Genomic DNA, 16,818 nt, shown 5'->3' with positions numbered 1-16,818 from the left:
TCAGCATTATCCTTGCACTGCCAGATTTTAGCTTGCTCCCAGCTGCTGAGAGTTAAATGCATTTGCAAGCAAATGATGTTCTGTAGTGATCCCTTCATTTGAAAGGAAGAGAGGTTACTTCCAGGATGTGTTGTTGTGTCTGTTGGAAACCTTGCCCTTTGGTACAGAACAAGTATCGCTCAATCCATTAATAGAGCTAAAGACTTGTGTGCTCAGGGACTTTTCAGAGAGATCAAATGAATTTGCTAAAGGTGGAAAGGCTCTGGCTACTTTAATCTGTTTTCATTTGAGCAATTTACATGAAGAGGGCAGTTTCCTGTGCCTGCTCCAAAGTCCTTCCATCTCACAGAGAGCAGCAGGCTCCTGCAGAAGGAGGTCCTGATATCCATGCCCAGTGTTGGTCAGAGGAGGCTGCCTCATTTATGTTCCTAATTCCAGCACCTTTGGTTAAATGCTTAAATTTGGATTACACCAATAATCCTTGGCCGTTGATTATAATAGGTATAATTTTTTTCCCCTCAGTATATCCACAGAGGGTTAAAATGGCCTTGAAAGGGTGTAGTTTTAAGGTTGCTCTGTTCAAGTGCTCCCATTTAACAGCTGAGTTTTATTTTTGCCTGGATGTATGAGGCATACAGGTGTATATATACAGGTTGCAACAAAGGCTTGCAGATCTCATTGTATATAGTTCATTTTTGGTTAGAGTGATGGATGATAGCTTTCTAATTATTTAAGCAATGCACTAGTGTCATTATGTATTATTATTTGTTTCTAACTCTGGGATAAATATGTTTTGTTAACAAAAAGTGTACTTGAAAGGCAGGAGTTACATATGGCTGAGAGGTTGGTATGTAGAAAACAGCTGGATGACTTTTTCAAAAGGCAGCTTGGGTTTCTGAAGTTGCCTGGCCACTATTAGTAAATAGTACTTAAAATATTGTAGAATCATACAATCGTTTAGGTTAAAGACCTTTAAGATCATCAAGTCCAGCTATTAACTTAAACTGCCAAGTCCACTACTAAATCATGTCCTGTCTTTAAAATATTTCCAGGGGTGGTGACCCCACTTCCCTGGGCAGCCTGTTCCAGGCTTTGACAACATTTTCTATGAAGAAATTTTTCCTAATGTCCAACTTAAACCTCTAACACAACTTGAGGCTATTTCCTCTTGTCCTATTGCTTATTCCTTGGGCAGAGAGACTGACTCCCATCTCTCTGCAACCTCCCTTCAGGTAGAGAGCAGTAAGGTCACCCCTGAGCCTCCTTTTCCCCAGGATAAATTTAAGGCCAGTTCCCTTAGCCTGTCTCATAAGACGTGCTCTAGACCCTTCACCAGATTGACTGCCCTTTTCTGGACACACTCCAGCACCATCTTGTCCCTCCTGTAGTGAGGGGCCCAAAACTGAATCTAAGATGTGGCCTCACCTATACCAAGTACGGGGAAACACTCACTGCCCTAGTCCTGCCAGCCACACTGTTGCTGATACAAGCCAGGGAGCTATTGAAAGATGTGGTGCTGAGTGGCATACATAGTTTAGTGGTGGGCTTGGCAGTGCTGGGTTAACAGTTGTACTCAATGATCCTAAAGGTCTTTTCCAACCTAAACGATTCTCTGATTCTGTGTCTCTGTGATGTCACCGTGTCCATGGAGAGCAGCAGTCAGCAGAAGAGATGTTGCCCCTTGTGTAAAGGGAGCACAGGAGGAGAGCTGCAGGTGAGGCATGGAGTGGAATGCATGGATGGGCAGTAGGGGAGTTATCTAGCTTTGCTTTTACTCAGAAGATGGTCTTTGTCCTTTTTGTGTGCTGTCAGATGATCCTAATATGAGAGCTCCTCTCTTTACAAACACCTTTCAGGATTTAGTTTTTGTTTTCTTCCTGTGTTTTATAATCTTCTACGTCTTTAGCTGGAGAACAGAGCTGTCTATTAGTTAATTTTCAAGCAGTAGTTCTGAGCTTATCTTCAATTTTTCTTTACCATATGGTGTAACTTCTGTTTGGGATGTGAGGAGCAATAGACTTTCTCAGTATCCCAAAACAACTGCTGATTGCTCCATATCCCTCTTGTCTGAGAAGCTCAAGTGTTAGACCTTTGATACATTGACACTGCTTGTTATTTGTAGACCTTCCAGCCTTGGTTGCTGGAGTTTCTTGGAGAATGATTGCCCAGAAGAAGAGATAGGAGTTTAGTATCAAAATTGCTTATTTAAAAATATAAATTGCATCATCATTTTTCTTTAGCTGTTTCCTTCCTCGCTTGTTTTGGATAGCATGATGGTGACCTCGAGGCTGGGGTTTGCTTAGGCTGCAAGCGTATGTACTTCCATGAACAAATTTTCTAGTTTATTAGCTGGATTGTGGATCCAGAAAGTGTTGATTATAGAAGTAAATGAATGGTTTTGCTTTTCAGTGGGGCATTAAGCCACCAGTCTGTCAGACTTCTGCCCTGCAGAAGTCAGTATGCACAGTCAAATGTGGGAACATCATAAGGAATCTAGTTCTTTGGTACCTCACTGCTTGGGAGCACCTGGAGGCTCAGTGATGTGATCATTTAGCTTCTGTGGTCATACTGATTTGTTAATGTAATGAGCTGCTTTTTACTGATGGGAAACAAGGGACACTGGGGAAGGACGATGAGTCCTGCTAGTTAAAATATTGTACCATGTAGAATCCTCCTCTCTGGATGAAGAGCCTTTTGTGCTAAGGGCATCTGGACTATGGAAGGGGTTTTGCTAGACTGAGGCTTAGGGATGGAGTGGGAGTTTTTATTATTTTTAATCAACTTCCTGCAGAAATGAAGTTTAACCCTTGCAAGCCCTTGTTTTTTGTAATGTTGGGGGGGGGGAGAGAGGTTGTGTTGTGTTTGGGGTTTTTTTTTTTTTCATTTTGTGGCTGTAAACTTACCAGAAAGGACAAATATTCCAAAAAGATGGGCTTAGTGGTACATGGAAAACCAGGTCCACATTCTGGAGGAGTCTTGAGTGATGCTGTGGTGTCATGACTTGTGCCGTGTGACCTTAAAGGATAAATAGCAGCAAGTGGGGTACTGGATTTTCTGCTCATAAATCACAGGTCTGTTGATGCTGTGTATGGCAGGACTGACTAACAGCTATTAAAGAAGACCTCACCACCTACTGTGAAGAGCTGGTTGAAGGATTACTTTGCAGAAGGAAGCTTGAGGATCTGAGGAGCATCAAGAATGTGTTATCCTGTTGTTACGCACCCCTCTGCAGGTGCTTGGCACAGCTGTGTGCCCGCAGGTCTGCTTTGTTCAGCTGCTACTGGCAGCTGCACTTCTCAGAAATTACCAGGGCAGAGTCCCTTGGAAAGTGAGTGGGTAGGCTTCAGTTAGGTAATAAGAAGACAGAACACTTTTAAAATGGGAATGAAGTTGAAAGCATCTAAAAATGATAGAGAAGTAATTTGTAATGAGTGTGAAATGGCAATTTTATTTTGAAAAACTACCTCTTAAAATAGAGCTTAGGAAAGCAGCAAGTATCATTCTAAGAAATACAGTTTCTTAGATTAAATCTTCAAATGTTTGCTTCTGCATCTTTCACCTGCTCCTTAAACTTAGGAACTGCCTGTCAGTTTTCCAAATGGCACCTGTGGAATGTAGTGTGGAACTGTAAAATGAAATCATTAAGAAGATAATACATGGTTGGTATGTGTGTCAGGTAAGATTTCTATTTTCAGCTTATGCTGAGCTCTTAATTAAATGATGAGCTTAAGTAGCTGAGATACAGTAATAGTGCATTCAGTTAATTGGCTAATGTGAAACTTTATCCCTGCCGATAACAGTGACACTGGAATAAATTCAAGACGTGGTGTTAGATCTTGTAGCTAAGCTCATTTAATCATTGGTCATTGTAAAAGCAGTTACCTACTTGGAGACTTTTTAGTTCATTGCCTTCTGGAATTTGTGACTGGAATTTGTGCATGGAAGAAGTGACATGCCAAGCAATGCCATGTTCACCTAAGTGTTCTTTAGGAACATAAAATTGGCCACCTGTCCTGTGCATTGTACCCCCTTCTACACAGACTGGGTTAAATCTCAGATTTTGGTGTAAGGGTTTAATGCAACATAGCCTGATAGAACTTAGCACTGTGGTGAGATGGGATCTGACAATTGTGTTGACTTACACAGCTCCTACAAAGCAATTTTACTTTAGGGGAACCGTGTGGGTTTCTAGGATCTCTGTTTGTTTTAAAATTTTGAGCCGTAGTGGTGACCTAAAACTGGTCTGAATCTCTGTAGTGCTGCCTGAGCTTGTTTCTGTTGGGATGCTGAAGTGCCTCAGCTTTGCCCTCACTGTCCTTCCTCCTGACGCAGTGAATGGGCTAAGAGCTGCACAAGTCTGGATTTCTTCATGTAGTAAGATAAATTCACTGGTGGCATCATTCAGTCTTCAGTGTGTACACACACTGCAGATGGGTTTGCTGTGGAGGGTGTGCAGGCTGCTTGCAGCACAGTTGCACCTAACTGAGGTGGAGCCTGCTTTAGTCCCTAAAGGAAATTGCCAGTTTAATATTTGGTGTCATTCTGGCAGGACGAAAGATAAGGCTGGCTGTCTTCTTTTTTTTTTTTTAACTGAAAATTGTGCTAGTGTTGAAAGTACTGGTGGTGCATTAAACAGACCAGGTGTACAACAGATGTCCCAGTCTGTCACTTACCAAACAGGGAGAATTTGTGCTAACCTTGCTGGTGTCAGTCTGGCAGTGGCTGCTGCTCGTTGTGCTGCTCCCATGGATGAGGACAAAATAAAGGCAAAAAACTTTGTTTTGAACTCTGGTATGTGCCTTACTCAATGCATGCAGAACTTGGCTGTTAGCAGGTGGAGAAGCACTTGCAGCACTGCCAGCTGTAAGTTTTTTGACAGGAGGGATGTCAGCCTCCAGTAAACATTTAAACCTTTCCTTAGTATTTCATATAGATGCTTGTAGTGGGCATAGGGAGAACACGATCAAGGGGCAAGGGAGCTTCTGAGCCAGGATAGTTTTCATTTGCTTAGGGAATGCCAGGTCTTTCTTGGTGTGAAACCTGTGCTAGCAGATGAGATAGGCCTGTGCTGCTGGTGTGGAGCAGCGAGCAGGTACCTGTGTCACAGCCAGCATGGAGCTGACCATCAGAGGAACTCGACACTGTACAGTTCTAGCTGATGTGTCTGAAGTTTCCTTGTTAGCTGAATCAGGGGAAGATACAAAAAAGGTTAGTACTCTAAAAGTGTAGTTGCTGAGTTGCATTCTTCCTCATGAAGAGAGACAGAAAGCACTGGGCTTTATTTTAGGTAAGCTCTGTGCAACTTCCCACTGCATTCCCACAACTGCTTCCAGCTCTGCTGTGCTGTGTACTGCGCTTGTTTTGTTTTGCATGTGAGAGGCTGCGTCGATGCCAGCTAAGACTGAATTTTCACTTAGCTATGCTTTGCAGAAGTCAAAAGAATCGTGTACTTCATGCAGTGTGTCTCAAGCAGAATATTGTTTCTCTGCTGACAGCTCATTTAATGGTTCTTGTCAGCGTTTCCAAAAGGTAGTCTAGTTGTGCACTGAGGGTGGTACAGATTAAAGGTTTTGGTGCTTACATGCTGTGATTTGGGAATGGGTAAATCTTTATCCTGTTCTGCATTCAGTTGAAAGCATGCATCTACCAGAGAGAGGAGCAGCATAAATTCTAGTGTAAACAGTGCTGACAGGTAATTGCATTGGTAATGTCTGTCCCTTGAAGCCGTTCCACCTTAGTGCAGCTAAAACCTTAATGTGAGGCTGAAGCTAATGCTGAGCAGCCAGTAGAGCTGCTGCCATTCTTTCTGTTGGTGTGGAAGTAGAATTGTTTGCTCTAAGATTCTTCTTACATGGTCAAGTTGAGACAGATAGGCATCCTCTGGCCTTTGCCCTGCCAGTCAGTGTTCTTACTTCATCTGTCAACACCCTTTGACCGAGGCACTAAGGATTCAAGGTGGTGACTCTAAAGCTGTTTGCTCCTTAGATATTTTATCTGTTGGGAGAAGTGGTGATGCATCATGAGCTTAATCCAGACGATCAAGAAATACTCTGCTTGTGCTTCCAGCTGGAAGCTGGGTGGGCAGGCAGGGCTCAGGAGTAACCACAAAGCTTTTGTGAGCTAATAATAAAGCCGTAGAATTAATGCTTGGAAATAGTGCTGAGCTTGGGCAGAGAGACTAATGCAAAAAATTTCCTTTGAAAAATGTCATTCGAAATGTTGAGGCAAATGACAGCAGAGAACTTCACAGTGGCTTTGTTTGCATTATTGCTCTGACACCACTTAGCCAAGGCATTTGTAACTGTCATGGTTTGCCATCCTGCTCTTGCATCTCTGGCAGCAGTAGAATTGTCCTCATAAAACCTGCACAGAGAGGAGGCTGAAGTCTATCTCTTGCCAGCTGGCTCTCAGCTGTGAATTTCACCTCACCTTAGACAAAATATGACACATGGGACACACTGATACAGTTTCAGTGCCTGCAAAAAGCAGCCTAGGTTATCGCAGTGTATCCCAGTGCAGAGCACGCATCAAGGCAGTTGGTAATCTGAATAGATACTCTGTATGTTGGGGTGAGGTGGGATGTTTGGATCTGGCATAGCATCAGGGAGCAGATCTCAAAAGTCAGAAGCATTTATTTCTTGATGGCTTCTTTGAAATGTGAGGAGTGATGAGCTGCCTGGAAATACCAAGCTTTCTTGATTTCTTCTTCAGTTCCTGTTGAAAATTATGGAAGAAATGGAAAATACAGTGTTATAGCTGGTAATTAGAGTCAATTTTTCTTTGTCCAGCATATTCACATGCCCTCATCCTCTCGTAAGTTTTATATTTCCTGCTGTGAAGTCTCTGGATTGACTCTGCAAAGATTTAGTGTCTCGTGTGTGCTGGGAGGCAGGGAAACCTTGTGCACGAGTGAGTGTCCAACACTGCCTGTAATTGTGGGTGTAACTTACATCTTACTCACTACAGCCTCTTCTGTGCCAATTAACTCCTTTGGAGGAAGATGTCATGCTAGAGTTGAGGAAACACCTGCACAGACAGAGAAGGTACATTCCTTGCTCCTGCTTTGAGCAGTGCTTTGCAACATCCCTAGTGCCAGCACAGGTGACCAGCTTCTAGGGGACGCAGCACTGTTTGCCTGGCTGGCATTGAGCGTAGAGGTGGCACGAGTGATTGGTGGTGCCCCTTTCCCCTGAGGGACCCCATACATCATTTAGCACCAGCACATGTCGTGGCTGGCAGGCAGCTCTTGCAGAAGAATGATGGTGAGCGGGCTGCTGTTCCCCTCTGGTTCTTTCCTATCTCCATCTCATGGTTGTTTGGTTTTGGTTTTGTTTGGGGATTTTTTTTTTCCCTTTTTTTTTCTTCTCTCCTTCGCCCTCTTTAGGAGAAAGGGGAAATAACTGGGACTGGTTGGTGGGTTTACTTCTTGTGTGCACATTGATCTTTGCTGGGTTTGCTGCTGTAAAAAGCTTCAGGCCACAAGTTCTTGTCTGGCTCAAAACTAGCTGGTTTGCCTACACCTTTATAACGTGGATTTGAGTCTGTAGCCTGGTGTTTTATTACATAGCAGTTTAAAGACATGACTTGGATTTTTGTCAGGAAATGTAGTTGTTCTTTTTCACCTTCCCCAGTCCCCCCTCATGAAAAAGCATAAAACTTAACTTACTTTCAAACATTGTCTCTATCCATTGGTCTATCTCTATTTATCTGCACACAGCATTTGGAAAGCTCATGTCTTTTTCAATGCCACAGGATCCCCAGAAATTAATGTTACACTGCTCTGAATACTCTCAAGACTACATTAATAGGTATTTCCTGTAGTTTTCATTTGAAATCTCAGTGCTCCTTCATTTCCTTGTGAGGAAAGTTTAATTGTTCAGCAAAATATTTAATTTGTAAGGCTGAAAATCTTTACTGCTGTCTGGGGACCCTTCCTTTCCAAAATACTGTTCTTGCCTTGCAAAAATGTAAACTTCTTAAGAAATAAAAATGCTGAAAACCAGGCAATAAGCAGATAAGATTCTGCCATTTTCCTGTTGGTGTGTAAACCTGGGCTGCTTAATGTAATTTAAATTCTGTAAATGTATGCTGCTTAATGTAATTCAAATTGTCTATTTTGTGGATGCAATACACTCCCCCCTGCTCCCTCCTCAGCTTTGTTTGTCTGTACCTCTCCTGTCTACTGACTTTTCCTCCAACCACTTCTGAAAGGATTACACCAGAGAATGATGCCAAGATAACAATTAGGATGAACTGTATCTAGATATTGATACCAAATTACAAGATAGCTTATGAGGAAATTGGAGCAAAACAGACTTAAAATGAGACTCATTTGATAGAGTACTGCTCACTGGTTGTGGGAAGGGAAACCCTTGGGACTATTACTAAAAGAAAATTTATGGGTAATAAACTGATACTTTGCATTTCATTTATCTTAGAAAAATACTTTGTTAGCAAGTGATCCTCAACAGGGAAGCAATTTTGTAAGGGAAATATTTTTTTATCATTAATTCAATTTGTGTAATATTTATTAGCTTCTCCTGACTGTCTTCAAGTAATTACCCATTGCTGTTTCTCAAAGTGCATATCCCTGGGAGGGTATTGCTTCTCCTGTCAAATCTCTGCATGGTTGCACTCTTAAGAAAACTAATCAGTACCTGTGTGCCATGGTTTCATGGCCTCAGCCTCTGCTAGTCTGGGTCTGTGTTGTTTCCTTGACAGCTTATAATTTCTGTTCTCTTCCTTTGGAGCCCGACAGTCATCAAATTCCATCTTTTCTGTTGAGAATAGTTTCTGAAAACCTGTCTCATCTATCCCATTCAGATAGATTGTTCTGGTGGTTTTTCTGTCCTTCCTTCAGCACTTCTCTTGGGCACTCCTGCTCCTGTCCTCACAGTTCGTTCAAAATCTTACTGATCTCTCAACACTTAAGCAGTTGTCTTCATCTTTTAGATGTTTTCCTACCAAAAAAGAGGGAAAATATTACCAGAGCTTGCCCGATTCTCTTATTACTAAGCATCATTTCAGTGTCATCCCAACGCTTGGGTTTTGCAGCACTTGCCTTTATCTGCCCTTAAGTCCTGCTTCACCAGTTGAGGGTCTTTCCTTGACAGTCTTTGTTTTTTACTTTGTGTTGGTCTTCACCCATGTCAGCAAACATGTGGGAAGCACAGAAAAGTCTCCTGTTTGTACAGCTATTGGTAGATGCATGGAGATCAACATCTTTGAACCTCCGCTCCTGAAATGGAGTATGTCCAGTTCAAATGTCTTCTTTAGGAACTGCATTGCCAGTTTCTCCATCCTCTGGGTGGGGTGTGTGTGCACAGAGGCTTCTCCAGCATGTTTTGGCCAAATTGGGAGAGTTTCTCCTGCCTCTTACAGAAGCAGCAAAAGACTAATGGTACAAGCAACATATGCTTCTGTTTCGAAAGAAAAGGAAATTTGCTGTGGAGCACTTGCTTGAATTTCACATGCCAAATTTTATTCCTAGCATTATTTTAAGAAATAGGTGAAAGATACTTGGAAGAACTGAGGTGGGAAGGAAAAGCTCATGTAAGGCTGACTGACAGCAAAAGAGACATTCCTCCAAATGCTTAAGTTTTTAGCTTGCTTGCCAGAGGTAACTTTGAACTGCAACAGGGGACCAAATCCTGTGGCCTCTCTTTACAGGGTTACCTGCGTGGTCAGTAAATGGAAAGGAAGAAATTCTAATTCACAATTGGAAGCAGAGGTCCACCTGTCCTTCTCTAGAGCCTATGAGCTATCTGATGTCTCATTCAGCCATTGCATATATGTTACTTGCTTTGACTGTAAGCCCTGTGGGACAGAAATACTTTCCAATTTGATTATCAAGTGCTACAGTTCATGGGTGTATAAACTCGGAATTTTGAGTGCTTTAGCTGGATATTGGCTTTTAGTAATGAGACTTTGCCATTACCAACTGCTCTTCCTCATCTGGTCTGTTTTGGAGGAGGCAGCAGATCCACAGTGACAGCGACATAACAAATACAGCAGCTGTTGAAAAAAGTTCTACGTAGATGTTTTTTGACATTCTGTTAAGAAACTGCTTTAAATATCTGAATTTATCTGCATAAGCCGACTTAAAAGAAACGTAGATAACCTTACTGATTGCATTGCTCTGATGGGAAGCTGTGGGGAAGGGTTATAAAATAGACTTATTTTTCCAATCCTTGCAGACCTTCCTTCAGAAAAAGAATACTTTGTAGTTTGCTAGGAGGTCTGACAGTAGCAGTTACCTCCAGAATCCCCTGTGAAGGGGAAATGTGTTGTATGCTGCTAAAGCCTACTGATGGGGCAGAAACAGCCTGCTGCCACTGGGTTTGAGTCACTTTGAGGTATTAAACAGTCTAATAAGGGATGCTTGACTAGGAAGGGGAGCTTAAGCAGTGCTTGGATTTTGCATGTGTGGGAACACCTGCGTGGCAGACATGCTGGATGGGTGGATACTGAGTTCAGATGAGATCAGCCTCTTCTTCCCTGCTTCTCCATGCTGCTGCACACCACTGCAATCCTATCTCCTGCATCAGTCCCCAATGTATCCCAGAGTGCCCAACTAGTTGCATTTGGGTTAGGGTTTCTTCTCCTATGCATTCTGAACCCTCGGAATTCATTCTGTAGTTATTGGGACTTCTTACCTGCTTAGCTATTGCTTCTGCCATTAACTGGAATGGACCTTAGCAGTTCCTAAAAATGGCATTTGATGTTAGTGCTCTGTGTACCCTGGAAGCAGAGGTGAAATTCAGACTGACAGGGAACAATGCAAGAGGCATCTTTAAGGCAACTCTCTGGCTAGAACAGGGCTGATATCCAGGAGGATGAAGAGCATCTGTAATCACTTTGCAGTAACCCCTCTGGGCCTTTGTAAGGCTGTGTGGTTCTCCTTTCTGAAAGGCTACTTTTAAGTAAGTTCGTGCAGCTTATCAGCAGCATCTTACCCCTTTTTATGATGCACAGCACTACCTGAATATCTGTGAGCTATTAGAACAAGAATAACCAGCCACTAATGTGCTGATTTTTTTTTTTTCCTTTCTGCAAAGTAGACTGTTAATGGTCTTCATATTTCCTTCTAAATAAATCGTTTGCCAAAAATATCAACCATTGCCATCACTTGAGATGGGCAACTTTCAGCATTGCTTCAGAGAGAACATGCCTTCTTGGCATTTATGAAACTATTCATAATTTCAAGGAGGGTATTAATAATTTCTTGCTTATGCTGAAGTGATACATGATGAAAAATTAATGCAGATATTACTTTCTCTTCCACATCTTGCAAACTGCTTATGCCTCTGATGTGTGTGGTCTTAAATGAAGGCAATGTTTTCTTTTGAGCTCTAGCTTACTTGTAAAGCAAGGGGTATAAAACTGACACTGTAAATACCTGCCAAAGTGTTTCAGATTGCTGCTGTTTGTTTCATTGCCTATTCTGACTAGTCTTTATCAAATTGTTACAGAAAAAGGGAAGTTCTTTGATGTGGTCCAAAACTTTGATTTCAGAAATTTGTGTATTGATGTTTCTCTTTAGTGACTAAAACATGAGATGGAAAGTGAAAGATTTGGGTTCTTTTACACATTAGGATTTTTACATGTCTTAAAAGTTTCTTGTATCTCTTTTGCTCCATCTGTCCACACAGCTAGAGAGACAGGGATATTTCTTCAAAATTTCTTCAGGGGTGGCATAAAGCTTTTAGGAGGGGATTCTTGCAACACTTGTAATAAATGATAATCACTCTAAAGATCTTTTTAAATACTGACTTGTGAAGCCAAGTTGTGTTGAAAAGCTTAGTACTGGGATGGATGGCTTGGTAGAATGGATTTGGCTTTAGAGGCATTTGTAGAGTCACTTTCTTCTGCCATCCTTCTCTCCGGCTTGAAAGGAAAAAAAAAAGATTTTATCACCAGTTTTATCATCGCTGCTCTCTGGGTAGGAAGGATTGTATCTCTAGGGAGAAGTTATTTGAGACTGTTAGGATCTCTGTCTCTTTAGTCTCTCTCCTGCTATTCTTGTCTTGTGAAAAGCAATCTATCTGGATGCTGTCTTGGGCAGAGGAGAAAGCAGGAGAGAGAAATGGCCTGTTGCAGTTTGTGTGGTGGGGCTGGATAAGGGGCAGGCAGGGCTGTGTGCAGGAAACGCTGCCATGCTTGGGGACTGTGGGAAGTGCCTTTAACCCACTTTCATAATTAATGTTTGGGGAGAAGGAGAGGGCCCTGTGGGGTAAATTAGTATTCATTGAATGTACATGCAAACAGATGTTAGCTGAAGTAGATTGGAAGAAAAGATGCCCAGTGACCCAAATTTTTTACACGGCCCTGTTAGTCTGTCTGCAATGTTCTGACTGATAAGCCTTAATAAGGAAACAACTCCTCGTTTAAGTGTTTCACCCCATATGTTTCTACAATTTCACAATACACTGTTTAATGCATGCAGTCCATCTTGTCTGGGCTGCCTCCTTCACCATTGTTCTAGTCTGGACCATCATCAGCTCCCAGCTTGTGTGTGCTCAGCAAAGACTTGGACTAGTAATGGCTGAGCTTTGCCAGGAAACTTGGTGTTTTGTAAACTCTTGGGTCTGCTGTTCTGAAATCTGTTAAATGGTCAGCACTTCTTTGAAAAGCAAATGGAAGCAATCCCATGGAAACAAAAAGCCCTAAATGTTTGTGGTCTCTTGGAAGGTCTCAGAAGTTTATTGTTGTTAGTTTCTGCATGGGATACAAAATAACAGCTGGAGTCATTGCTTGTGTGTGAGGCAGTTGTAATTTGATACTTCTAATTATGATCTGACTTTGTTTCCATGCAAAAATGTTCTCTAATATATATATTTTTTCTTTTATTTTTTTTAAATCTGATGAAAGGTTCATGCCTTCACATAGTTGGCAATGTCACCTTTCCAGCAGGAATTCTTTTAAGCATCCTATTTTTTTCAGCCACTTATGTCTCAGCTTCTTAAACGTGAATGTCATTTTGAATTACGAACTCAAGTATATCTTTGGTAATACAAAGTTAGATTGTTAAAGGGTGTGAGGAGTGACCTTGTGTATGTGTTTTGGTCTCCTTAAAGCCTGTGTGAAGTTGAAATGCCTACTGTGACACCAGGCACTGCTGGTCAACCCTGTGACCCAATGCTCAGCATCAAGTGTTGTTCTGAAAACAGCTGAGTGCATCTGTGGCAGGAAAAAAAAAAAAAGCCAAGGAAGGAGGGGGGAATATTTGAATTAAGTACTGTTTATGCAAAATGTTATAGTTTACCTGAAGTGAGTATTTCTGATATATTGACACTTAGTCTTCTCAGTCATGTTCCTCACCCCCACACACACACTGCCATATGTAGTTAGCTGTAGAAATGCAATCTAAGTCTAGATTAAGGACTAAGAAGAATATTTAGATGTTGCTCTAGTTTTCCAATGAAAACTGAATGCTGAAGTAAGATTGAGGAGAAATGCAAGGGGGTTTTGCCAGCTATTGTCAACTTTCTGCCAGAAAAATGAAGAGTATCTAGAGAAATGAAATCTCTAAGGGTGCACATAGGATACAGAATGCTAAATGTAAGCCCTTGTGCTTGTCCTGGTGCTCTCCCATCCTTGCAGACTAGCCAGGAGCACCTGATAAGCAGCAGCTTTACTTTACAGGCTTTGATACTATAGCAGCTGTGGTGTCTCATTCTTGAAAAGGGATATGTTATCCTTGGTAACGTGGAGGTGGAGTGACAAACTTCATCTCTTCATGCTTCCCTGGCCTGACAGCAGCTGGGGCTCCTCTGTTCTCTTGGGACAGCAAGGGCTCCCCAGCATGTGGTGGGATCCTTAATTGCGTTCAGTCCTGTGTAGCTTACTTGCCTTTCAAGAGCCTTCAGTACTCATCACCCAATTTCTATGACCTGTCCTATGCAGGGCCTGCTTACTTTCAGCTGGAAACACGCTTAAATTTCATTTAACTGTTAAAGGTCACTTTATTCCCTGTGGATACATCTGAACTATTCAAAGTTTTGTGGTATTGAGCTGTGGTGAGAAGTGGTTTTGTGGTTTGTCACTGCACTCTTCCCTGTACTGTCCTTGCAGGTCGTTGAGCTTCTCACTGCCAGGAGGGGGGTTGAAGGAAGTGGGATTTTACCTCTTGCAGGGAGAAATTCAGGGCACACTGAATAAATTTACTCCCTTGTTTTTCCTTTTCTTTCAACAGAGGATGAAATAACCCTAACCCTTACTCACACAAATGGAAGTGAAGGGTTTAGCAGTCTTAGCCAAGCAGTTGAGCAGGTAGTTTTAATCCACCACCTTCATCCCTATGTCCGTATCTTAACTAACTATTACACAAAAATAGCTGGAGCTAAAACAAAACAAATGCTTCTGTGTTTATTGTGAATGAGATAACTACTTTTTAAAGCTTGATGGCTTCCTGGATTATTCTTTAGGGATTCCTGTCTCTGACAGTTCTAGCCTTTGTGTATCTTATTTGCCTTTCTGTATATACTTTCACTAAATTAAATCTGTTTGAAAGGAGATAATACAAAAAAAAAATCTTAGCTTCTTGTATTAATGAAGTGTCAGGGTTGTTGAGCAGAGAGTGTTGCTAGCAGTGTACAGATGCAGCTGCAGTGCAGTTTCACCTTCTTGCTGTTCTGCTGCTACAGCCTTTGGAAGATATCTGTGCTGGATGTGAGTCCGCCAGTCAGGCACACATGGCACAGGCAGAGGGGTGCTGAGTTTTTGGGGAGCTTGGGAAGATGTTGTAGGGTGCTCAGGGGTGCAGGTGAAATCATCAAGAAGCAGGTAGCCTTGGAGGCCAGGGTAAGGAAAGTGATGCCTCAGAGGACACAGAAAAAAGGATCAGGATTAACCCAAAATAAACTTTAGCTCCATAGATCTTAAACAGAATAACCAAAGGGCACTTCAGTGATTTTTTTTTTTTTGTAGTGTAGCCTCGTTTTAATTTCCCTTCCTCTTTCTCCTCCACAGTTGCTCTTGGTCGTAACCAGCCCTTGAAAAAAGAGAAACCGAAATGGAAAAGTGATTACCCCATGACAGACGGACAGCTGCGCAGTAAGAGAGATGAGTTTTGGGACACTGCACCGGCTTTCGAAGGTCGCAAGGAGATTTGGGATGCCCTGAAGGCTGCTGCGCATGCTTTTGAGAGCAATGATCACGAACTGGCACAAGCAATCGTCGATGGTGCGAACATAACACTACCACATGGTAGGTTCACCTAAGATGGATGTGGCCTGTGAGAAGTGTAACGGTGGGTTAAAGCAAATCAACTGAGACATCTATGCAGTGGCTTAAAATACCTTTGTCTCAGTAGGCACGTCTTCCTATTTGCTCTTTCAAAGCAAAACCGCGCTCATGCGTGAAGGGACCGAGAAAAGCTACCTTCCTCTAGTTACCTACATTTGAATCTGTGACCTGGTACATGGAGTAATGCACAGTTTAAGTGTCTGATCTCTATAGGCAGCACCTGTGACTTTCTGTAATCTCTTGGAACACCTGGGTGCTTGAAAGCACATTTTCTTTTTCCCAGCCTCCCTTAGTGAGTGTATTTTTTTTTTCCCCTCCCCCTCTTCCCAAATCTTAAAGGTTTCTTTGGCACACTAATTGTGGTTTTAAAGTATCTTTTCTGAAGAGTTTGTAAAACTTGCCCAATTACTTGATGTTGGCAGTCTGCTCTAAGATCTTGTATGAGATGAACAGTAAGCATTATTTTGGGAGCTTTCCCCTTTGCACAGTTGTTCTGAATTCTGTTGTAGCTTTTTTTTCAAGCTCTGTTCTCCTTCATTTTACTCTTCTGCAATTAATCACTTTGCTTTATTCCCAACAGAAATGCTGTTCAAGTTCTGTATTTAAAAATGTTAAAAAATTGTGAAATTGAATGGATTTGTAGCCTTAGTAACATGAAACAATTAGGATGGAATTAAAATCAAACAAAACCCCCCCTTAACCCACACCAAAAACTAATTTTAAAAAATTACCTGTAACAAAATGCACAGAAGTGAGCCAAGCATGTGTTCTGGTTAGGCTCTGCTTGGTGTCCTCTCCTCCAGAAGAGGTGTGAAGTGACTTGCTTCAAACAATGAACTTGTTCCTGGTGTGTATAAAAGACATTATATGTGTGCTGACTAGGGTCTCCTGGGAAGAGATAAAGGATAATTTAGAAGATCATGTACCTGGCTTTCTGGGGTAACTAATCTTCTACTCATACTGCCTTCCCCCTCACCCCGTTCTTTTACTGGCACTGTTTAGAACCTCACTTTCCTGAGGAAGGCACCATTGGTCATGTATTTAGCTTGAAAGGGGTAGATTTGGGGAGCTCTGTCTTTTGCCACACTAAAGTGTGAAACATTCCTAACAGTTGTGGCTTCAGGTGTCGTTTTCCCCACTTCCATTGAGAAGTCAGGATCTCTGAAACATCACTGAGAGTTGGAAACTTCCAGGGCTGCAACACAACCTGGCTTTTCCATAATTCATGGGCAGTCTCTTGTGGTCCTCCAGATCATTGTTTGTTTTCAAGGAGGTTTGTGTTTTGCTGGCTTGACTGATAATGAGGGAGGTTTTGTCAAGGGCAGTTGCACATAAGGAAAAGGGTTTCTGTAGCAGTTGTGATTTTAAAGAGGATTTTGTCAATTATTTCCAGAATGGAAATCTCAGGCTTGTCTTTGACAGACCTGTTGGAGGTCTTTATATGTACTAGGCCCAAGCCATGAGAGAGAAATAATTTCTCAGCTAATGTGGCTTTCAAAAGAGAGAGGAAGGAATCAAGTTATCTAGTGTTGAACTAGTATCAGAAGACCTCTTTCTTCCTGTTTGTCATGT

General features: G+C 42.0%; 1 protein-coding gene across 1 annotated transcript in view; it reads left to right on the top strand.

Moving 5' to 3' along the window:
• UBTD2 (ubiquitin domain containing 2) overlaps positions 1-16,818 on the top strand; it is a 52,571-nt gene that overhangs the window by 13,423 nt on the left and 22,330 nt on the right. The window contains exon 2 of the mRNA XM_054389260.1: positions 14,971-15,207. Within this exon, the coding sequence (XP_054245235.1) occupies positions 14,971-15,207 (237 nt within the window). The remainder of the gene's footprint in view (positions 1-14,970; positions 15,208-16,818) is intronic.

The sequence above is a fragment of the Indicator indicator genome, chromosome 18 (genome assembly GCF_027791375.1).
Source record: "Indicator indicator isolate 239-I01 chromosome 18, UM_Iind_1.1, whole genome shotgun sequence".
In the NCBI taxonomy this organism is placed as follows: Eukaryota; Metazoa; Chordata; class Aves; order Piciformes; family Indicatoridae; genus Indicator; species Indicator indicator.
This window is presented reverse-complemented; position numbering and strand designations above follow the sequence as displayed.